The 24,871-nt window shown below is 36.2% G+C and overlaps 1 protein-coding gene across 10 annotated transcripts in view; it reads right to left on the bottom strand.

The window, feature by feature from the left end:
• The window catches only part of ARHGAP21 (Rho GTPase activating protein 21), a 137,957-nt gene that overhangs the window by 25,967 nt on the left and 87,119 nt on the right, over window positions 1-24,871 (bottom strand). For 6 of the 10 annotated variants that reach the window (XM_055331462.1, XM_055331468.1, XM_055331459.1 and 3 more), the window contains 4 exons: window positions 24,356-24,434; window positions 21,859-21,913; window positions 15,918-15,947; window positions 12,692-14,585 (listed from right to left, as the gene is read on the bottom strand). In XM_055331462.1, the coding sequence (XP_055187437.1) occupies window positions 12,692-14,585; window positions 15,918-15,947; window positions 21,859-21,913; window positions 24,356-24,434 (2,058 nt within the window). Of the gene's footprint in view, window positions 1-12,691; window positions 14,586-15,917; window positions 15,948-21,858; window positions 21,914-22,952; window positions 23,035-24,355; window positions 24,435-24,871 lie in introns of those variants that run through there. The other 4 variants (XM_055331464.1, XM_055331465.1, XM_055331466.1 and 1 more) reach the window with 3 other exon arrangements.

Raw genomic sequence — 24,871 nt, 5'->3', positions numbered from 1 at the left:
TATAATGATAAGACAGGGTTTTGATTTCTTGATTTAAAAGATCAAACTATTTTTTTAAAGATTTATTTATTTATTTATGATAGACAGAGAGAGAGAGAGAGAGAGAGAGGCAGAGACACGGGAGGAGGGAGAAGCAGGCTCCATGCCGGGAGCCCGACGTGGGACTCGATCCCGGGAGTCCAGGACCAGCGCCCTGAGCTAAAGGCAGGCACTACACCGCTGAGCCACCCAGGGATCCCCAAGATCAAACTATTTTAATTTTGACCAAAATCTAAGGCTGCTCTATCATTTTAATGGTTAGCATTTTAATCAAGGTGACTAGTAATGATGCAAAATTATAACATTTATAGCTAAAATCTGTAAATTCTGACTATCTTATTTTATGTTTTTACAAAGTCTTTAAAAGCAGCTCTTTATATTTAAGCAATAGAAAACATTTTTAATGGATGCCTGGGTGACTCAGTGGTTGAGTGTCTGCCTTCGGCTCAGGGCATGATCCCAAGGTCCTAGGATCGAGTCCCGCATCGGGCTCCCTGTGGGAAGCCTGCTTCTCCCTCTATCTATGTCTCTGCCTCTCTCTGTGTGTCTCTCATGAATAAATAAATAAAATCTTGGGGGGAAAAAAGGCATTTAAAAAAATTTCACTATGAATCAAGTTTACTAAGTATATAATATCATATGTTGGTGAGCATGCAATTATTCTTTTTTCAAAAGCAAGAAGATAACTGACTTTATATCTATTGAATAAAGATAAAAATTTAATTTTACTAAAGATTATAGTGTTCTTTAAAACTATCATTATGATTTAAATTATCACAAATTAACCAACTTTTCCAAATGATACATGTGTATGAAGTCAGTTGGGTCTTATGGGGTCTGCTTGGGCCACTAATCTGTTATGGATTCAGAAGCATGGATATGAATAGGAAAATACCATATTCTTGAGAAATTATCTGATGTGTGTAGCACAGAGAGTATTAACAGCAGGAAAAGGCTTCTGTAGAGAAAACATTCACAACTGTAGTGTGCAATACATGTGTCAAAGAGTGTCTAGGAGATGCCATGGGATAAATCTTTCAAGAAAATTTTAGGCCTTCCAAAGTAATTTTAAAAATATTTGTATTTATTTATTTAAAATTAAGTATCACAGAGTGAAATTCAAAATGTTCATGATTAAGCATTAAACAAAATTTCAAAGGCAATTTTTTTTATGACTCTTGACTTCCTAGAGGTATGCATTCAATTTCTTTTGACTTACTGCATTTTGGAGGAAATTTCTTTATTTCACTGGGTTGAATTCATCTCTGCTTTAAGTGGATGTGTGCAAAAAGGCCTGGGATAGACAGCGACCTGCTCCAGGAAGCAAGGGTGAATGGAGGTCTGGGCAGGAGGCTAGCACCCTGGGCTCCCAAGCTTCAGTCCTGTTGCACTCTTTAGAATAAATATATTTACTACTATGTTAAAGACAGACAAGGAAGAGCTAGATATACTTTTTAAAATACAAAGAATTACATTACTTCACATTTATGAATTGTACTTTAATAAATCCAATTCTTCATTCCTTGTAAAAATGTGAGAACTTTTCTATTGTGTTAAAAGTACCATTGCTGTTGTAATGATTAGTTGGAATTTTAAAATTCTAATGTTAACACATGCTTTCATTCATTATTCATTCATGCACATTCATTATTACCTATGGGTAGATTACGTACAAACAAGAATAATTTAGGCTTATCTCCTTTTCCAATATAAGAAAATGAGTACTATTTAGTTGTCCAAAGAGAAAACAAGTGTGTGGTCAGATTTTCAACTGATTTCTATATTTTTATTTTATTTTATTTTATTTTTTATTATTTTTTTTAATTTTTTTTAATTTATTTATGATAGTCATACAGAGAGAGAGAGAGAGAGAGAGAGGCAGAGACACAGGCAGAGGGAGAAGCAGGCTCCATGCACCGGGAGCCCGATGTGGGATTCGATCCCAGGTCTCCAGGATCGCGCCCTGGGCCAAAGGCAGGCGCCAAACCGCTGCGCCACCCAGGGATCCCGATTTCTATATTTTTAATAGTCAAACTTAAATATTATGTCAGATGAAAATAATCATCTTTGTCAAGGTATGTCACATATTATGTTATGACATTAGGTAACACACACAGGACACACCACTATCAAGACTGTAAACTTGTTCTTATCAAGTGGCATAACCCCTCCTCATGGTAAACTTAACTACATAATCAAAGAACTGACTGAACATTGAGGCCTTAATTTACTTTATTCACTAACAGCCCCACAGCTCTTCACAATAAAGAAAAGGTGGAGAAGACACTGAAATTGAATATACTCAAATTCAAAGTGATCACTGATTCTTAATCTGTGAAAAAGACAGACCTAAATGTCCAAAAATTTTATTGGAAAATACTGTTTTCCAAAAATAGATAAATAACTAATTCCCTCAGGAAATATATACTCCATAATTCAATGTGGATTTTTTCCAAAGGGAGAATACTATAAGTTACTATGTTTAAACTGATTATTCAATCATTGTTATCTTTTATCAACTAAAATTCTGGGGGCACCTGGGTGGCCCAGTAGGTTAAATGACTACCTTCGGCTCAGATCATGATCCCAGGGTCCCGGGTTCAAGCCCCACATCACCCTAGCTCCATGCTCAGCAGGGAGCCTGCTTCTCCCTCTGCCTCTTTCTGCCACTCCCCCTGCTTATGCTCTTTCTCTCTCTCTCTCTCTCAAGTAAGTAAATAAATAAATAAAATCTTTAAAAAATGGAATAAAATTCTAGAAGAACATCTGTAAGATTTCACACATCAAGAGAAACACAGGGGCGCTTCACTGGCATAGTTGGTTAAGTATCTGACTCTTGGTTTCGGCTCAGGTCATGATTTTAGGGTTCTGGGATCAAGCTCCGAGTTGGTCTCCATGGTCAGCAGGGAGTCTGCTTGGGATTTTCTCTCCCTCTGCCTCTCACCCCACTTCTCTTTCTCTCTCTCTCTCTCTCTAAAATAAATACATATTTTAAAAAAAGAAAAATGTAGACAGGTAAAAAATCAAGGAAGCATATGGTGAAACTTTACGTGTAACTCTTAGAATTAATTTTCAAACAACAAAGAAAAAAATGGAAGCCTTAATATATACTGAGAGCTCTTATAAATAGAAACAACTAAAATCATAACAGAAGAGCAAAGCACATAAAAAGACAAATCATGGAAGAAATACAAAAGCCTAATAAAAATGTGAAGAAAACCTTGTGAAAACCTAACTACTAATGAAATAATAAAATGAAACCAAGTAAAAATAGGACAGCCGGTTTTCATCTCTAACCTGGCAAATATTTTCATCTCATGATATTTTTATCCTATTTGTTTCTCTTCATCTTCTGCAAAATGACTGCAGAGAATGTATGATGCTAGCTGCCCATCTCTATCTTTGGGGTTCAGTGGGGCTTCTGTGGGTGGGCATATGCACAAGGCATGACCCCTCCTAACACCCTAGTTCACTGAGTTCACAGTGAGTGACTAAGGGTAAAGAATCTGATCTAGTCAGGATAGATCCAGTCTCCATCAGATATGACATATGGATACTGAGAAAAGCACGGTCTTTCTTTTCCAATTCCTCAGAGAACAAGAACTGTAAAAATCAGTAAACTGAGTTGCCAGCCACCATCTTTTCTACCATGTGGAGAAAAAGTATCTGAGAATGAAAAAAGCAAAGCTGAGAAAAAGATACAGAATCTTGATGCCAAAGCACTTGAGTATTTGGATGTAGCCGTGTACCCAACTAGGTCTACCCCCAAAACTTCTTCACTGTAGCTAACACTCCTTTTTGGCATGAGCTAATATGATAAAACTTTCTTTTTTTTTTTTTTTTCAGATTTTATTTATTTGAGAGAGAGAGCAAGGAAGCATGAGGTGGGAGTGGGGCAGAGGGAGAAGCTGACTCCCCACTGTGCAAGTTGCTGGATGCAGGGCTCCATATCCCAGGACCCTGGAATCATGACCTGAGCTGAAGGCTCAACCAACTGATACATGCAGGCGCCCTGAAAAAACTTTCCATCAGGGACTCCTAAACGGCTCAGTGGATCAGAGACTCCTGGATGGCTCAGTGGTTGAAAGCCTGCCTTTAGCTCAGGTTGTGATCCTGGGGTCCTGGGATAGTTTTGCATCAGGCTCCCCACAGGGAGCCTGCTTCTCCCTCTGCCTATGTCTCTGCCTCTCTCTGTGTATCTCTCATGAATAAATATTAAAAAAAAACTTTCTATGATTTGTAACTGAGAGAATCTGACCAACACAAAAGTAGAACACCGTGTTTCTAGTTTGCTTTCACCAACAAGCATTACTCGTTGTTAAGACCTACTGTCCAGTTGCTGCAGATTAGAACAGAGCAAAAAGGGCCTCTTCTACAATGAGCTGGGTTATGAGGAATCTTTCTCACAGTTCAAATAATTAAAGCATGCCATCTGTAGTTTGTATTAAAATTATAGTTGAGAATCATTTTATAAAACTCAGTGAAATTGGTGGAATTTTTGGCATAGACTAGGGCTAAACAGTTCCTCAGAGTAACTTTGCTTTTTATTTCACCTCTGCTAGGAAGAGATAATCCTACCCCTTGCCCAAATAACACTGTTAACAGCATAATATTCAAAGATGAGATAAACTATATTGCAAGAGGAGGAGTACATTGTATAAGTTGGAAGAAACAGTGACTAATGTCAAAGTGTGTATGTAGGGCCCCCTGGGTGGCTCAGTCAGCTGAACGTCCAAACTCTTGATCTCAGCTCAGGTCTTGATCTCAGGGCCATGTGTTCAAACCCTGCACTGGGCTCCACACTGTGTGTGGAGTCTACTTACAAAAAAGGTATATGTTTCCAAAACTGCATGAAGGTGTGTGCGTGTGTGTAATTTTTACTAAACATATGTACAGACCAAACTGCTTCTGTTCCAAGTCCACAAGAAGGGACATGCACTACAAATGACCTGGAAAGTCAGTCTATACCTCAAGCAAAATACAGGTTTAAAAATCTTTGAGATTTTTCCTTATCCTTAAGGAAAAGGAGAATAAAATAATGCTAATGGATTCTTTATCTTAAAAAGAAATTCAAATGGGAAACCTGTTCATTCTACTTGCCTTCTAAGATAGACTAATTTAAATCAAAGGAGATGGATACTAGTTCTGTCAGGTGGAGTTCTCTTTCCAGTAGGCAAGCATAAGCTCTTTCTTATGTATTAACAAGAAATAACTGATTAATCTTTGGTCATACCACCATTTTGTTTTGTTTTTAATCTCATGCAACCACAATGAAATAAAGTCATTCTAAAATACTGAACTCCTAGGCAAATTTTACTTAACCCTATTAGTGGCAATACCAGTTACAGAACATCAGGTGGAAGAGTTTTGGGGTTGGTGAAAATGACACCCTCAAGAAATGCCACACACCTTAAATTTAAAAGGTATGGTTAGAAAGAATGCTTAAAAAAAAAAAGCCACTAATCTATTAACACCCAGCAACAGATCTCTACTTACTAAAACTCTTCATTAGTTATGAATAGAGCTTCGGAAACAGTAGGTCCTATGAACTTTTACAGAACCTGGTAAGGGATGCCATCACCCGGTTCAAATAACCCCATTTTTTTTTAAAGATTTTATTTATTTATTCATAGAGACACACAGAGAGAGGCAGAGACACAGGCAGAGGCAGAAGCAGGCTCCATGCAGGGAGCCTGATGTGGGACCCGATCCCAGGTCTCCAGGATCATGCCCTGGACCAAAGAAGGCGCTAAACCGCTGAGCCACTAGGGCTGCCCCAATAATCTCATTTTTTATAAGAATTCAACTCATTATCATAATAGGACTTATGACCAAACTTCTTTAGTAATCAGTTCAATAACATGCATTTAAGTAAATACTTGGCTCCGGGAAGGTCATTTTGAGATTTGGGGTTATTTGAATAACCAAAAATCTAATGCTGTATCTTCCTATGTGATAGACAATTTTTTCTTTTAAAGATTAGGAAGTGAGGGGATCCCTGGGTGGCTCAGCAGTTTAATGCCTGCCTTCGGCCCAGGGCATGATCCTGGAGTCCCGGGATGGAGTCCTGCATCGGGCTCCCTGCATGGAGCCTGCTTCTCCCTCTGCCTGTGTCTCTGCCTCTGTGTGTCTCTCATAAATAAATAAATAAATAAATAAATAAATATCTAAAAAAAAAAAAGATTAGAAAGTGAGAATTCTGAATGTTCTGCAAGCTTGCTATACCCTATTGGTGCCAAAGTGAAGGGAGCAGAGCTGTAAATCCAAGAGGAACTGTTGTGACAGGAGAGACTGGGAAGGAGGGAGATGAAATCCGAGCTGAGGCAGGAACGTGTGTGGTCCCATGGTCAGTGCTGGGGATAGTCAGCTAGTTGGCAAGACCGCGCCAAGTGTATTTGCATAGCAAGTGCTCTAAATTTAAAGAAGGCAAGGGGAGGCACTACTTTTAGATTTACCGCAGATAACAGTTCCAATTACTTGGCTGAATTTCTGCAGTCCCACAGATGAGACAAGTTAATTCCATGTTTTAAGATTTTGTGGGTCTGTGTGTAGGGGAGGGGTACCTGTGCACGAAAACTGGCCCAGCTTGCTAGCTGACAAATGCAGGAGGTATTATTTTCAAGAAATCTGAAAATTACTTTAAAAAAATTTCATAAACACTAGGTACCAATTTCATCACCAATTTTTCTTTCACATGATTAATTTTCACACTGAAAATAAGCAAGCTATTAGGGGAAGACTGGGCAGGAGGTCCTGTCTTGTCAGACTATGTGAAAGCCACTTAATTTTCCTGGATATTAAATTCATTACCTCTGAAATACAGAAACTGGATGAGGATTATCAGAAGGGTCAATTCTAGTCAAGAGGCCTACAATAATAAATCCACTAAAGGTGCAAAGTTACCATTTGTGAAATAATTTAAAATACTTTTAAGTTTTTCTAAACCAGGGATTTGCTACGGGGCTTTTGAAGTTTGGATTTATTTTAAAAACCGGCAGATGTAGCTGAGAGTGTAGTTACTATTAGATCTGTTTTCCACATTAAAGAATCAGCCCAAAGTCTAGAAAGTCTAATGTAGGGAAACAATTCCATAGTTTTTATAGGTGCTAAGGTAAAATTTTTTTCCCTAAATAAATCAGCATAGTATTCTATAAGTGTGCTACAGGTAAACTTGAAATATTTTAGAAGAAAAGCTAATGCTACTACCAAATGGAAGGTAAATACACATATAAAATTATTTCATAGTGAATAGTTTTTTTTTTAACAGACTTGGAACACATATACTTATTTACTGAAAAGATACTAATTCAATCTTGGGAAGTCTGAGTTAAGAATGGGGAATATTGAATGCAGAAATATTTTTTAGGTTAAGCTTTAAAAAAGGCCAGGATTTATTTATTTATTTATTTATTTATTTATTTATTTATTTATTTATTTATTGAATTTATTTATTTGTTTGTTTGTTTGTTTATGACATACAGAGTGCGGCAGAGACACAGGGAGAGGGAGAAGCAGGCTCCCTGCAGGGAGCTCAATGTGGGACTCAATCCCAGAACCCTAGGATCATGACCTTAGCCAAAGGCAGACATTCAAACACTGAGCCACCCAAGCGTTTCAAAGCCAGGATTTAAATTTTAGCACATATGTAGGACATTGTCCAAAGAATATGAGATTTGGAGCCAATAGATAATCAATTCTGTCAGTTACCTGCTGAGAGACCATGAGCAAACGACTTAACTTTCCTTATCCATAAAGTGGCTTATTTACTTCTCACCTAAATTCTCCCAGTTTGTCATAGGATTAGTACATGAAATACTTGGTAGGTTATAAATTACTACAGAAATTTGTGGATTTTGTTGTGGTTGTTATATTAAAAATGAACTCCACATCATTACTCAATAGAAGCAATAATCTCTAAGCTGAAGCGCCAATGGAGTCACATCTTGTGGGAATGCAGATATAGGAAAAAGACTGTTAAGATGATGAGTATAATTTTTGTCTTTATAGATTAGTTGTTTTGTAGAAAGACTCAGTATGTTTAGTATAAAGAGGCACTGGGTGCTCCGTGCAGCCCCTATAATATCACTGCTGGCATCAGGAGACTAGAGCCCCCAGAGAGAGAAGTTGGGTGAAGGGTGGCAGTTGCCCACTCCCGTTCTTTTGGGTAAATTTCAGACACTGCAATTTAGCTATATGTCTCACAAGCTTTAAAACCTCTAAGTTGGTTTAAAATGGCAGGACCAGTAAGGCTGTACCAAATGAATTCTATCTTTGCTAACACTAAGTACATGCATATGGTCCAACTTTGGGGTGAGAACAAGGAGTATTAGAAATATGGCAGGAAAAAGAGAGGCAAATGCATTTGAAATGAAATCTGAGTGTGGGTTAATTCAGCTATAGTTTCTTTATATTGATAATTATGAGTCATATAAAGAAATGTATGAAGTGTAGATTGTAGGATATATCTGAAATCCTGCTACTAAATGTCAAATTAATTATAAACTCATTATTCATTTTGTATTTCTTATAAAAGAAGTAAAAATTTATTTTCAGTACTTACTACCAAGCTTTATAAACTGCATGTAGGCGGTAAACAAAACACTGTCAATGACTGATATTCCTTATTTAAAAACAAAATGGTTTATTTTCTTCATTTCTCTAAATCTTTGTGAACCAAAAGAAATATTAGATATTAAATGTGTAACAAAGTGTTTGAAAATTTTCTTGCTGTAAGACATACCATTTGCTCTTATTATAAATAACTAAATAAATGAATTGGCTCCATTCTCTGGTATTTGGGGAATAAAGCAAAGGCACTTAATTTTTTTTTTCTGCACTAATCTATAATGTTTTCAAATGACAAAAAGTAATGATTAAAATTACAGAATATAAGATTCTGGAGTGTGATAATGCAAAAGCAAGCCTTATTTTCTTTCCTTTTAAGTGTTCCATGAGAGAGCATAAAGTATACTCTCTGAAGTGTGTTTTATAATATGTTAAACAAAGATACTCTAAATGAAAGGATTCATGGTCAAATACTTCTGAGAAAAATCGTATTAGAAAATATACCTAGAGGGGTACCTGGGTGGCTTAGTTTGTTGGGCATCTGCCTTTGGCTCAGGTCATGATCCAGGGTCCTGGTATCGAGGCCCACAACGAGCTCCCTGCTTAGCAAGGAGCCTGCTTCTCCCTCTCCCTCTGCTTGCCACTTCCCTGTTTGTGTGTGTGCTCACTCACACACTCTCTCTGTCAAATAAATAGAATTTTTTAAAAAAGAAAGAAAATATACCTAGAAAAATATATATAGTAGTATGTTAATGATTCTAAGAGTCCCATAGTAAAGACAAACAAAACTTGTTTAATTATTTAAATCCAGCACTTCTCAATTTGATCACTGATTTTTTTTTCTCCTTAATCAAATGGAATTCATGTTCCCAGAAAATACACTGGGAAACGTTGCAAACAGTCTCTTTTACTCCATTTCAATGCTGATGTCTATTCTATTTTTATATTTATAGAAGTTAAATTATTATATGTATATATAATAATGACCAAAAAACAGATTGGAAAGAGAAATACCTATGGGTCAGGTAACACTTTAAAGCTCAATAATAAAAGGAGGGATCCCTGGGTGGTGCAGCGGTTTGGCACCTGCCTTTGGCCCAGGGCGCGATCCTGGAGACCCGGGATCGAATCCCACGTCGGGCTCCCGGTGCATGGAGCCTGCTTCTCCCTCTGCCTGTGTCTCTGCCTCTCTCTCTCTCTCTCTCTCTCTCTCTCTCTCTCTCTCTCTCCCTCCCTCTGTGACTATCATAAATAAATTTAAAAAAATAAAATAAAAATAAAAGGATTTCAAGATTTATTAAATTATGGAACTTATACTGAATGAAATCTAAAAGTTCTTTTATTGATTGGCTCTTTACCTATTCAACAACATAGTCTCTAATAAGTATTTTTTGGACTTCAAGAATAAAGGATTTTAGTTAATCGAAGACCTAAAAGGTTTTCACAGTAAAAAGGAAACTATAATTAAGCCAAAGAAATCACACTTTTTTTGATACTGTTTTCTAAAACTTAGGTAAATACTAAAATTCTTTCCATGCCTTTATTTCAAATGGCATACAATCTTATGAGTCATTAAAATGCTGTAAAAACTCAGGAGGCATAGCATTATTCCACATGAGGGCCTAGAAACTTTTAAGAGTTTTCACATAGTGAAATAAATTCTGTGTTTGTATTTCAGCTTTTTTATCCTGCCCTATTCCACTGGTTAAGGTATAACTGGCATACTACAGTAATTAAATTCTATATATTAAAGTTTTAGGAGGTATATATAATATTGTACTATGAAGTACTTAAAGTAGAATCTGATCAGAACTAGTGAGCATTTTTATTTTGAATGTATCTATATGTGTATAGAATTAAATAGATTTTTATTTTATAGCTTAGCTGATGTTCTCTCTTTAGTAATAATCGACTTGTTGATCTATTCAAAGGATTAGTAGATAATTATGAAAAAATTAACAGATATAGCTAGCACATTTTTAATTACTCCAATATAATCTGGTTATGTTGTCCTTATTAAGTAGGAAGAAAATATGATGCCATTATTCTGGTAAGATCTCATGGGCTTATCAAATACAGTTACAGGTTGTAGGGACATTTATAAAAAATCATAAAACAATCACTAGTCCTCAGTTACTTTCTTTAAATATCTAGATGATGTATAAGATTTCACTTATGGCAAAGTTCTATTCTCTGAACTTGGATTTAAGGGTATAGATATAAATGAGTAAAATTTAGGTTGAGATTACCCACAGTGCTTACAACTTGAATACATCATATTTATAAAAAATATAAGTCACATAGAACTTTCTCAAAAGCTGGCTCTGATAGTGTTGCCTGACAATTCAATAGCTTGAGATTTAAAAAATTTCCCTAGGTAAGAAAAACCCCAAAATATTGCTCAAAAAGAAGCACATTATCCTATAAAATTATAGAGCACTATTCATGAGTTTTTGGGAGTAATGGCGCAAGTATGAGTCCGGCCTTGGCTTCCAAAGAAGGCCCCTGCATCACACAGCTCCAAGGGGCGCTCTTCATAATAAATCAATAATAAATGGTGCCCTCTGGAGCTGTGCTCTGTAAGGAGGCTGACTCAACCTGCCAAGTGTCACTTTAGGGAAGTTATTTAGCCTTTCAATAGCTTAAACTTCTCATTATTAAATGAAGGTAATACTAAGGACATATAGGATAATCCTGTTAGATTATGTGTTAGAGCTGCACAATAACTATAATTTTTTTATTTTGAATACATTTAACCATCATCTCAGAAATTATCATTAGTCTATTATTTCAACCAATATTTACTGAGTGCCTTCTATATGCCAGGCAGTGTTCTAGGTTATTAAGGCTACAGAAGTGGACAAAAAGATCAAAAAGCCTGGCTCTGGCATAGCTTATATTTTAGCTCTGCAGAGAAACATGTATTAAAAAACATATATAAAACAGGTCAAGTGGAAACAAGTGGTATGAAGATAAAGTAGCTTAAGGGTACAGAGAATGTCAGGTTCTGTATATGTGTGTAGGGTACCTACTTCAGATAGGTTGGTGAGGAAAGGCTGTTTTGATAAGGTAATACTTGAGCACAGACCCAAACGTAGTGAGGGAGAATCTTGTGACTCTCTGTGGAATGTGTCCTGGGGCTGTGAACTGGCAGTGCCAGGGCCCTGAAGCATGCCTGGCATACTCCAGAAGTGCAAGGAGGCTAGGGCAGCTGAAGATGGGATGCAAGTACCTGGAGGAAGAGAGGTGGAGTGGCCTTGTGGAGTCTATCACAGAGGGCCCTGTAGGTCACAGCAGGATTTGGGATTCTATTCTGGGTTACAAGGAAAGTAAACAGAGGTTCTGGTCAGAGGAGTGGCATGACCTGATCTGCATTTTTAAATAACCACTCTGGCTACATTGTGGACAATACCCCTAGGACGTGTGGGGGCAGACTAAAGCCTAAACCAACACAGTAGCTCGCTGTTGTACACTGGGGCACGTGCTTGTCTTTTAAGTAATTTTTCCAACTCTATCCCAAGATCTACTCTAAAACAAAGTAATTTGACAACGAAGGGGTCTCTTCATTCAGCCCAAAGAAATAAGAAATAATAAAAGTAAAAAGCACTGCTTAAATGAAAGGCTGATTATTAATTATGAAAACTGTTCTACTTGGCTTTTGATTCAGATGCATCATCAACTAGGTGCAATTTGGTTTGCTGATGAGTCCCTTGACCCCAGACAGTGGGAATTCGTTTCATGGAAGGAAGGAAGGAAGGAAGGAAGGAAGGAAGGAAGGAAGGAAGGAAGGAAGGAAGGAGAAAGAAAGAAAGAAAGAAGAAAAGAGAAGAGAAGAGAAGAAAAAAGAAAAGAGAAAAAAGAAAAAAGAAAAAGAAAAGAAAAAAGAAAAGAAGGAAAACTGTCACTTGAAATAATTTTTGCGGGTAAAAGCCTATGGCTCCGGTTTCAGCATAGCTCAGGAAATTGAGGACAAATGTTTCAAAATCACAGCTAACGTTTTTGTGCCCGCTGCACTAGAACTAATACCTTGCTGAAAAGATGTGTAAAGCATTTGACGCGGCAGCCACTGAGTTAAAGGGGAGCTTACCTATGAATGGGATGGATGCCAGCGAATCCCCAGGCGGGCTGGTACTTGAGGCCTTCCTTTCCTCCATTCTTTTTATATGGACCTCTCGGCGTGCATCATTAGGCAGCCAACAGGTCGTGTCTGACCCGGTCTCCTGGTCATTTACTGCCAAGATGTAAGACTGATGCCGTAAAGGCTGTGGTGTCTGGCGACCCGATGGGGGTTTTTCTCTTAGGACGACAGTTTCTCTATTATCTAAAGTATCTGCCTCCTGAATTTCGGCCTCTCGTAAATTTAGATCTTGATTTCTTTGAGGGACCGAGACTTCAAGATCCGAAGCGCCTGAGTTCTCACTGGTCTGAGGGACCGGCTTCCCAGAAGTTCCAGAAGAAGAGGGCGCTTTCCCAGGCTCCACCTGGTGATCGGGGGCACTTTCGGTTCTAAGCCATGTCTGCTGATTCAACAGACTGTTCTGATGCAAGTGATTTACTGGTCTTTGGTCTTTGACAGAAACAAGTGAGTTCTGGCTGAAGGATGGTTTTGTGACATGCGGAGAAGGCGCTTTCAGGGAATTACTCCGGACTTTCACAAGAGGTGACCTGTCTTGTGAAACCCCTCGAGGCAGTGACATTCCACAAGTAGTCTGAAAACTTCTGTTGGGCTGTAGTGTTTTCAGATCTGGTGGCACTTTCTTAAACTGAGACACAGATCCCACTCCTCTGCCGGTCACTCGCCTATTGTCAGAATTAATGCTCGGAGCCACGGTAAAACTTGAACCTCGAAAAGACTTGTGAATTTCTTGCTGCCTGGGTCTTTCATAAATCCCTCGCCTGTCATCCTGTTCTGTAAATCCACTCCACTTGTAAGTCTGCTTCCGTTCTCCATTCGAATCAGGTATCTGACTTTCAGAATTGACATTTTCTATGGGTTCACCCTGTCCCTCGATATAATCCCACGAACGAGTTCTGTGATTGCTAAAACTAACAGATGAAGATGCCAGTGCCCCTTGAGATGCACTTCGTGGACAATACTTCATTAGCACAGAATCCTCCAGCCTTTCCTGGGACACACTGCGCTGCCGGATCTGAACAGACTGGGGCACTCGATCGTGAGAGGTGCTTCGACGTCGTACCTGCAAAGTACTGCGGTTTGGTACCACCTGGTTATAATCTGTTGTGCTCTGAGACGCTGCTCGTAAACTATCTAGCCTTTCTTGAATTGTCCTACAACCTATGTGCAATCGTCTGTTATCAATATACTCTTTGTAAGTTTTATAGTTTTTCCAGTCTATGTGCTGATGGGAATTCGGAGAATAGTGATTAACAGATACAGAAGGGGAATCCACAGCTTGAGGTCTACTGCTTGAGATTCCTTCCGAATGTCCACTGTAATTGGTGGATTTAAGTAACATTCCCGAAGATTCCAATGACCTGGAGCCTGCAGTCTGATGAATTAGATGGGCAGTGGGAATTGATGATGATGGTGATGTGGTCCTTGACACTGTTTTCAAAGAGGTCTGCTCATTTAGGCCATACCTCACCTCTTCGGTTCTATGTGAAGGAACTGTATGGTTGTTTCTATTAGTTAACAAATCTACAACCTTCTCAGAAGGTACAATGACAGTCCTTACACTTTCATTGCAAACACACACTGCTGTGTTCGATTTTACAACATCTGTTGGTGATGGAGGCACTTGTATTTCCATTCTGTAGGCCCTGCCAGGTTGTGTCAGTACTGGTGTACTGGTTTGCTGTTTGTTCGATGATGAATCTGGAGGAGATATTTCAACTGGCTGTGCCATGGCTGAAGGGGCAGACGGCAGCCAGGGATAGCAAATTGGTGGAGGTTCGGGGATATTGCGGGCATTACCACTGTAGGCTTCATTGCCTTTCAGGTAGGCATCTTGCGAATATGCCTACATGGAAAGGAGGAAAAAAGTGTCATTTAAGATTTATAAGACAACAATTTCCATTCTTGCAATGGACTGTTTTACTTTACTGTGCCCTATCTTATTCCTAAATGACATTCACTAAAGCAAGCATGCAAACAAAACATAAGGATGCTCCACACACTTAGAAAAGGGCTAGTCTTTCAGGAATCAAATAAATTATAGAATTTGCAACAAATATAAATTACAACTGCCTGTTTTCTCAAAAGATTAAAACACACCAGTTTTTCCCCCAACCAAATAGAGATAAGCCTTGTTGCTTCTAAAATCTTCCCCATTCAAGTTTTATGATCTTTCAGCATTTGACAGGTTAAATGGCTGCCTGATAAAGCTCAGCAAAAGAAGATTTTGATCTTTTGCCAGAGTGAAGGCGAAGATATTAAAAATCTTAACCAAATACATTTTCACTCTGAGCACTACTGTCAGGACAAATTAATTATAACATATTGAGCAGTGTCTTGCCAATTAATGCTTACTGAGTCCTTAAAAATAATCCATTCTGATTAAATTAAATCCTAAGCCATGCTAAATATTTTAATATTTAAAAGAGAAAATATGTATGTTTAAATTGAGCATGTAAATTAAAGATACAAAAATATGAAACAAAGGAATTTATCTTCCTGTACATAATTTTTTTGTTTTAAGCTAATGCAAAATTATATCGAACGAATTTATTTGGTCTCTTTTACTTACTATAATGAAACATTTCTCTATTACTAACAGGCAGGCATGCAGTTCAAATGATCTTTTATGCATTATTTATGAAGTTATCCAGCAATGTATTTCAAAACTTCAAAATAACTGAAATTAAAGGCAGAGATGCAATAAAACAAAACTAATTGATGCAACTGAGGACTAGGTCACATCTGAGATAGTGAGGTGTGGCATCGTGTTACATATCCTCTCCTAATCAAAACAAGCTTAATTCACATCTATCATCACATCCTGTCTTTGCATTAGATAGCTTGCAAAGCTCAAGTGCAGCCACAAACATAACAGCAAAGTACCAGGGAAAGAGAGAGGGTGAGAGACTTTAAAAAAAAAAAATCCACAAACAGGTAAATGTTATGTTTTAACATCAGTTATGCACAGGATTCAAAAGAAAACCAAACATGAAAACAAAAAATAAAGAAAATCAGGTATCACAAACACATTCTGCAAATTAGTAAGATTAACATAACACTACGGAGGGGTTTCTCTAAGCAAACTTACAGTTTTAATAGGTTGGCTTATTACATATCTCTATAAAACATAACTTAAAAAAAAAAAGCAAGGAAATGGCTTCTGTGCATTTCTTACCAGAGCTGTGACATCCTTTGTAAACTGTAGCTAGCAGAAAATAGGAAAACATAGTAGAAGCTGCTTACTGATATAAAGACAGAATCATGTTGTCATATTGATGCTGGAAACAGCAAGCTAAAAATACATCTATACTGATTTCTCTGGAAGGTACCAAGAGAAGTAAAGGGCAGTGAAGCATAAAGAATAACTTCAGTATCCTTCTGAGCATCTTTTTCTCAGGCTTTTATCTGGCTCTTATTTGGGTTGTCTACCATTTCTGAAAGCAAAATACATCTGGTGACAGGCATTCCTAACAGCTATTTCCTTCAATAGGCACTGCTGTCTGATACTGTGCCACAAAGCTTCCCTTCCACAAGAGCAACATTGATGTCTCTCATTTCCCCTGAGCTTCTTCCATCTCTGCTTCCAGATGACGAAACGGATGCTCTATTATGCATTTAAAATAGTACAACCTCCTCCTTACCCTGTAAATCAGAGCACAACCACAAGCTGTCAGCTGACTGCAGCTGTCTTTACACTATGATTTGGAAAGAAAGAATGATTGTTGGATTAAATGTGTTTAACTCAAAAATCAAGATCTCTCACCACTGTACCTTTTGTCCTGTTTTGCTAGTTTAAGAAAATTATTACTGAATGGACATAAAAATATTACTTCCAGAGGAATTCTTTTAAAACTGATACTGAATATTATGGAACATAAACCAGAATGCAGTGGAAAAGCTGAGTAGATAAGAGAAAACATGCATGCCATAATATTTTTAGGGCATGAATACAGTCAATCAAAATATACATGTTGGGTTGTATGCCACTGACATAACAAGACTATCTTTTTGATGCTGATTATATTCACACCAATCCTTTTCCACGGTAGAAAGACTGTGTCTGGATGAGTGAACACTTTGGTACAGTATTTCCCACAGTATGCTTATACAATTTTATGAAGTATCACCTGAAAGGGAGGGGGGACAGAGTATTCTCTATTCTCAATGATGTGGTGCAGGACTGACTAGTAGGTTTGACTTCTCAAAACCTCTACTACATTACATTGTAAAACTCAAAGGGAAAGGAGAAGCTTATTCAGGCACAGAACTTTTTTTTTCTGAAGGGGTTTTAATACAACTAGAATTTCTGCTGGAAAGTACCATCCTAGAACTAATAATTTACAGACACCTCCTTTATTCAAATTTGAGGACAATAAAACTATATGACAGGAACTATGAAAAACGAAAAAATATCTGACACACTTCAAACATCTCTAAGATTCTTATGTAACAACTCTAAATACTAAATAGCTTACTTTCATGGGTCTCCACTTCTGGGTAAAGTTATGCCAAATGGGTCCTCACATACATGCACATGGACCATGCATTAACAGCAGATTCACTAAATAGAATATCCTGCACAGACAGTACTACTGCCTAATGTAAGCAGATATAATTGAGATGAATAAAATATGAATTCATTCAAGAGCAGTACTGAATTTCCTTACACATTCTCAGAGTTCATGAACACTAAAAAAGCTTGTTTATCTATTTAAAAGTTCCTCATTCTGAGGGCACCTGGGTGGTACAGTCACTTAGACAACAGACTCTTGGTGTGGGTTGGGATCTCAGAGTCACGAGATGGGCTCCATGCTCAACACAGGGTCTGCTTGAGATTCTCTCTCTCCTTCTGCCCTGCTCCCCCAGCCCCACTCATACTCTCTCCCTCCCTTAAAAAAAAAAAAAAAAAAAAAAAACTCCATTTGGATTAGAATTGTAAAGAGCATATTAAATAACATTTAATATTGACAGTCTGGATCCTGATTTTATGTACAGTATCTAACAGTAACTTAATCCTAAAATAATCTTCCCTTCAGTTTGAGTAGAGTTGCATCAAAATCTCTATTACCATACCTATTACCATTATACTACTACTACTATTGCATATTTATTATCTAATAAGTGGTAAAAACAGACAAAAAGTCCTACCAAAAAACCTGCAAAATAAGTTGGTAAGATTGAAATTCCTCCCTACCATTTCACCTTTAACAGGCTGACCTATTAATTTAATCCATTACTTTTGATCAAATAAAAATTAATTATATGTTTGTCTGTATAATAAAATACATATCAAACATACCACAGTGAGGCATGGGAAAAGGGGATGGTATGCATACTTTATAACTTTCTAAATTATTTGTAACTTTTCTATCAATCATGTAACTATTCTTATTATTCAAAAACTGATTTTGAAAAAGAACAAAGTAAATGCAAACTGGCAAAATATGAAAGAACCCTCCAGAATTTCTGGTCTTGCTTCCCTACTCTAGGCAGGACCACTTTCATGCACACTTGACAAATGGTCACCTAATTTTAAATACAATATTATACTGATTATGGAACATATTAAATACTTATTTTCAAGGTAATTCTAGTAAGTCTAAAGAAAAGCTTTGATTAAATTACATTTCCCAATTTATATAACATAGTCACAGAGTGGCAAATAGGGCATTAGACTCAGAGCCTAGAGATGAATTAGAACAACAGCTCTGACACCAACAGCGTGACTGGGCTCAAGCCCCTTGATTCCTAATCTGCATCCAATGCCAGTAAAGAATGGTGGTTTAGTTGAAAGTACAGGTTCTAGTCTCATACCTGCCTTGGGTCAAGTCCTAGTATCATTGCTTTCTTCCCTGTTATTCTAGAAAAGCTGTTTAGCCTTGCTATGTTTAATACAGAACAGCACAAATAGGCTCAGAGTGCCCTGTTCAAACACCAGACACACCCAAGAATCTCCACACTATCAGAACTGATCAATCGAAAATTTGATGTTGAGTCAATTGAGCTAATTGTTTAACAAAATATCGTGATGCATCCACTGAAAAGAATGGCCAGGTCTAGTTCTCCTATCCTGAGCTCATTCCAGGAAGGGTTTTCTTCAGTCAGCATCACTCTCTAGGCCACGTAATGGGTGGTGCCTGTTTCATTCATGCATAGCCAACATTTGAAATGGTGACAAAACCATTTTGTTTCTTTGAAAATGGAATAGAAAGTGTTTTTTATTTTTAATAATACCCTCAAAAACTAAGATATCAGTGTCTAAAATATTGTTATAAAATACTGTCAAAAATAACTAAAAATGAATGTAATACTATTCATATTGTTAATGTAGAAAATTAATGTAGAAAATATATGATGGTTCAGAAAATGAGGCTGCCAAGTACAGGAGCACTAGTACCAGTACTAGTTTAGTAAAACTAGTAATTAGTCTTCATTTTATTTCATGTTTTTCAATATCACACGCTATCATCTATAATCAGAAATTTATTATATACTTATCATGTATTATATACATGAGTCAAACTTTAAACCAAATTAAATTTTCTATGCCGCCTCTCAAAGATGAGCTGAGCACCTCTAGAGCAATTTGGTGCATCCATCCCTTCAGGAAAAGAAAATCCCATTGACACACAATCGCCCCGTTGCCTCAGCTAACATACATAAGCTACAAGAAGCTTTCACTTGGGTAAATAATTTTTACAATGGCTGTAAAAATGTTCATGTTTACTTTTTCTTTACAGTGAATATTCAACCTCACAGTATATATCTTTAAAAGCATATACTGTAGGTAACAGACTTAAGACCAACATAAATACTTAAGGCCATTAGGGAACATTTTAACCCCAGAATCTGTTAGAGAGAAGAATTTCTGCATATGCTTTTTGAAATCCCACATTCTCTTTGCATTTTATAATAGCTTTAAAAAATGACATTCTCAGATGCCCCGGCTAAGTCCTAATGTCCTTTAGGAAAAAGCATAGTAAGCATTAATTATATACACTCCTTTGATTTGTCTCATGAATTATAGTATGTTCAAGGCTGGGTTTAAAAGTGAGGTGTTTTGTTTTGTTTTTAAAGATTTTATTTATTCATGAGACAGACAGAGAGAGAGAGAGAGAGAGAGAGAGAGAGAGAGAGAGGCAGAGACATAGGCAGAGGGAGACGCAAGCTCCCTGTAGGGGGCCCAATGTGGGACTCTCTCCCAGGACCCTGGGATCACGCCCGGAGCCAAAGGCAGCCGTTCAACCACTGAACCACTCAGGCATCCCAAAAGTGAGATTTTCTTTTATCATTAAGGGCATATGCTTGTAATCTCTTAAGATTAAAATTCAAATAACATGTCTGAAAAACAAATTTTGTTACAATTTTACTAGAACCCTTTACTAATGAACTTTGAAGATCTGTGTGCTTATACCACTCAAGTGAATCAATTTTTTCCGTGTGTGCAACACTTTGTATCTTGCCTTTGTTTGAAATATATATATTTTAAGTAAAATATAGCAAATTAACCTTCTTTTCCACTGATCATGAAATTAGACAATTATTCCTCCCAGTGCTGCTGCTTCCACATTGTTGCTCTTCATCAACCACACAGCGGGGTATGATGGTAATTTTGTGCTTGATTCCTGCCCTAGGAGTTCAGTACAATGCCAGCCATGCTGTGAAATGAGCACTGTTTGAAACAGCATCCAACCAGTGTCTTCACCTTGGCAAGGAAAGAGTCTACTAAAGATGAGAAAATAGTTCTGTTTTGGAAGTGCATTCTGTCTTTGAGTCATTGGATTGCCAAGGAGGATTCAGGTAAAGCCTCCCCTACATCTGTGCCTCATCTCCTAGCCCTTTATAACACCATAGTGGATTCCCTCATTTATTTCTAATTTGGTGAGTCCCATTGCCTTCAGTAGTTCTGTCTGCTGCTCTGCCATTCTGCTAAATTATCAGGGTAAGTACTCTACAACTAGCTCTCAATGCCTAGAAAAACTACCCTGCATAGTTGTACCTTCCTTGTTGAGACTCCCCAATGCCAAAAGAACCATGTGCTTAATCTGTTATCACTAAAAAGCCAGTCCTAAATAAAATCCACATGCCTTGAAAACACAAGGTAGATCCCCATGGATTTCAGTTAATTATATTTTACACAAATACACAGAATCATTATGATCAGTTTTAGTGAGGTTTCTGTAAAAAAATGTTTACAGAAGAATACTTAGGACTTAATGCCTTACAAATGAAAAAACATGACTTTGCCATTTCCATTCCCACCACAAAGATTCCATGTTGTACTTGAATTAAAAAACAATAACCACAGTTATTTGCTAAAAAGAATTTAAAAAACACAAATGTCAGTAGCCACTGCCATTTCTTAGATCAAGGTCAGCTTTCAGTGTGTTACCTAAAAGGTTTTCCTCATGCTGTCTTATTCTACGGAACTACAAAGTCAATTGAAGAGAAGTATTTTCTCGAATTAAATTTATATATGTTACCTTCTTTTAAACTGCTAGCAATATTTAAGTTCAACAAAGGAGTTAAGGATTCTATTCAATTCATTTTCTTTCTAAAACTGAGGAAAAAATTTAGGCTAAAAGCTAAAGTCTTCAATATTTCTCCCGTAAGATGCAGACTCCATTCATTGTGAACCTTACTTCCAATAGAATGAATTGATACTGTTACCAAAACTGTAGTAGGTTAATTTACAGTCATACATATTGAAAAATTAAGAAATGGCTTTCATAAAATTTCTGTTCTCATAAGAAAAAAAAAAGATTCTAATTCCTGGGGCTATACACTGAACTTTGGCTTCTGGTCAAAGGACTACCTCGGATGCAATATCAGAGCAAACTCTTTAGGAATCTCATTCCAAATGGCAACAACAGAAGTACACTATAGAATCAATAAAATATTCTTATGTCACTTAACTATAAAAACTGACAATATTTTTTTGTTTTTTGTTTGTTCATTTATTTTGGTAAAATGCCGAGAATTCTGACTCTGCTAAATGAACCAAAGGGAACTTTTTTCCTTCCCAGAATTTATATTCAGTCCACCTCCATCTTTAAAGAATTTTTATTAACATTTGAGACTACAGAACAATTCATATTTGAGTAAATAAAACTTACCACTTGGAGAATGTCTTCATCTTTTGGCATAACACTAAGTTCCAATGTTGTATCACTGAAATTGAATATATATAAAAATTATGTTAGGGGAGGTGCAAGTGTATAAAAGAGAAATAAAAGAAAGATAGTTAGCTCAGAATTATTTTTTAAATTTGCTTATGAGTTTAATTTTTGTTTTTAAAATTATTTACTTATCAAACCCAAATCATTAAAATAAAAAGCAGTTACTTTTATATATAAAGCTAATTATGAAGGAAAGAAGGGATCCTGCCATATGTTTGAGCTATTCATAAGAGTCTTCTTTATAAAGTGTTTCTAATTTAGGGACATTAAATATATTACTTATTTTAAATATTCCTGGAACAGAATTCTTCAGTATATATTTATTTATTATTTTAATTCAAATCACAGAAAAATTATATATTTTTACCACATATTTTCACTATTTATCAAGTTAAAAATATATTCACATGAAATTAACCAAAGAGCCATCAAATTTAACATTTTAAGTCATATAAAACATCTAAATTTTGAAATATTCCCTCTTGGCCTCAGAAGTGAAGGAAATCAGAGTTTACCCTCAAAACTATCAAAATGACTCATTTTTTAAAACCACATAGCATTTCAACTATTTGCTTTCTTCTCTTACTTAATTTTAGAGCTTAAACAGCTTCAAGTCTCACTTTATTTTGGTACTATAAATGTCCTGTTAAAAGATAGAGAAGTTTCTCTAGGTTTAAAAAAGCACCAAGGGGTAAATTATACTCAGTCTTGTGATCTAGAATTACATTTAGAAAAAGCAACGATAGTGGGATGCCCCCATCAAGTAATTCAGTATCTAACCTAACAATATCAGATTTTTTTCCCCCAATACAATCAAGAGATTAAGAAACAATCAGACAACAACAACAAAAAAAAGAAAACAGAACCTAATAGTTTACTGGTGTCACTTTTTGTTAGATTTGAACCCTTATTATCAGGTTCATAAATGCTCAGAATAGTAAACCATAAGAACCACAGGTTCAAATAAATTTTATTAATCAAATATGTAGGTACTTGTATTTCAATATTTAGAGTTGGTAGAAAATACATACTGATGTTTAGATAAATTCTTCTGCAAGGATACATTTTTACATTAATACACTGCAGAATCTCAATGGCTTTGTGCTGCATTATCCATTTGCTACCAACTGCAGACAAAAGGAACACAATTTTTTTAAAATAAAATAAGATCATGAAAAAACAGTATTTCTCTATTTTTCAAATTGCTTTATTGGCTGAAAAATCAAGACTGTCATTCCAAAGTGTTATTAACTCCAAGAGATAAACTGCACCAGTAACAAAAAAATTAATGAGGATTTTGAGGAAAACAAAGATTAAGTTATGGTTACTTGGAAAAAGTATTTTTCAAGAAAAGATGTTAACAAATATACTAAAAAATCCAACACCAATATGTTGTATCTATGATGAACTAATTTAAGAGAATAAAAATTGGGGTGATCTCCCCACTGCCTCAGAGTGGCTTTAAATTTCTTCACAATCCCCTGTTCTCTCCAATACTTAAGATCAAATAGGGATCACTGTCAGGAACACGTAGAATCGAATATTAGAGGCAAGATTTAAGATTTGCTTTCCCTAAATTTAATTAAATATTAAAACAGTAAGAAAAATATTCAGAGAGCAATAAATCACAATCACATCACCTAACTGTAAAAATGACAATGCTTTTGAGCATTCATGTAACTTAGATTACAGCATGAACTGCTTTAGACATAGAGGAGCTTGATAAAAGTCTTCAGAAAATAATGAACTTCACTTTAATTACAAAGGGATGATCTGGACAATGGGACCCCAATCAGGGCCTACTCTTGACAGGAATTCAATATGCTAACCACTTTGGCTTTCAAATTCTTTATTTATAATTTAGAAAAACTTTCTAGGTGTGTGGTAGACAGAAAAATAGCAGGACTAAGTTATCTTTGAGGTCTCAGGTTATTCTGTACATATTTATTTGCCTTTAGAACTCAAAATTCTTTTATCCTGTAGAACGCAGGTAGACAGACAGATTCAAAGAGAATTTCTTGCTGTCTTTGCTAAAACAAATGAATAAATTTGAGCCAAGAGTATTTAAAGATATTGGGGTAAGAGGTTTTAAAGTAAATTTTAATATGCATTTATATTTTTATTACAAATTATAAATTTAATCGTCATTTCAAATAAAAGTGATAAACTTAGAGTAAATCTAAAATATGTTCCTTTTAGATTCTTAAGGACTTTAATCACAAATCTGATATATTTGCCAAAGCAAAGCACCAAGTAAGCTACCATCAGGTATTCATCCTTGGCACTTCTCACATGTATTATCCACTCCAAGGCAAAGTCCCACATCTCCCCATCCCATTATAGAATATAGACAATACTATATTGAATCTACTTGCTTCACTTATTTATAAACATCCATCTTTGGACAAAATTAATCATATTTCGAGAATCTTACCTGTTTTGAATTAAAGCAATTACTTGGGAGTAGGTCTTTCCAATAACACTTTCTCCATTGACTTTTATAATTCGATCACCTTCAAAGAGAAGTAAAAAAAAAAAAAATACATGAGGAATTCCATAAAAGATCATTTCTGACTACTTTTGAAATATTTCTTGAGTAATGTACTTATTTTTGATATATTCCTCCTATTTTTTAAAGCATATTTCACAAACATGAATCTAAATTTTAATGTATACAGCTTCTGATGAAATATAGCTTAGGTCTTAGAAGCTCTAGTCAGGGATGAATTTAGAAACTCCAAAAGCTACAGTCACCAGGTGACCCTGGCTACACTATTTATGCCCATTATTTGTTTTCTGAGTTGCAGAACTACTAGTTATTCCTCTGTTTACCCCGTCACATCCTTGCGTTGGAGACTTAAATTACTCTTCGTAGTGCAATAATTAATCAACTCATCTCTGGCAGATAAGGTAGTTCTAGAACATAGAGATCCAACATTATTTCAATTTT

Source organism: Nyctereutes procyonoides, unplaced genomic scaffold (genome assembly GCF_905146905.1).
Source record: "Nyctereutes procyonoides isolate TBG_1078 unplaced genomic scaffold, NYPRO_anot_genome, whole genome shotgun sequence".
Classification (NCBI taxonomy): Eukaryota; Metazoa; Chordata; class Mammalia; order Carnivora; family Canidae; genus Nyctereutes; species Nyctereutes procyonoides.
This window is presented reverse-complemented; position numbering and strand designations above follow the sequence as displayed.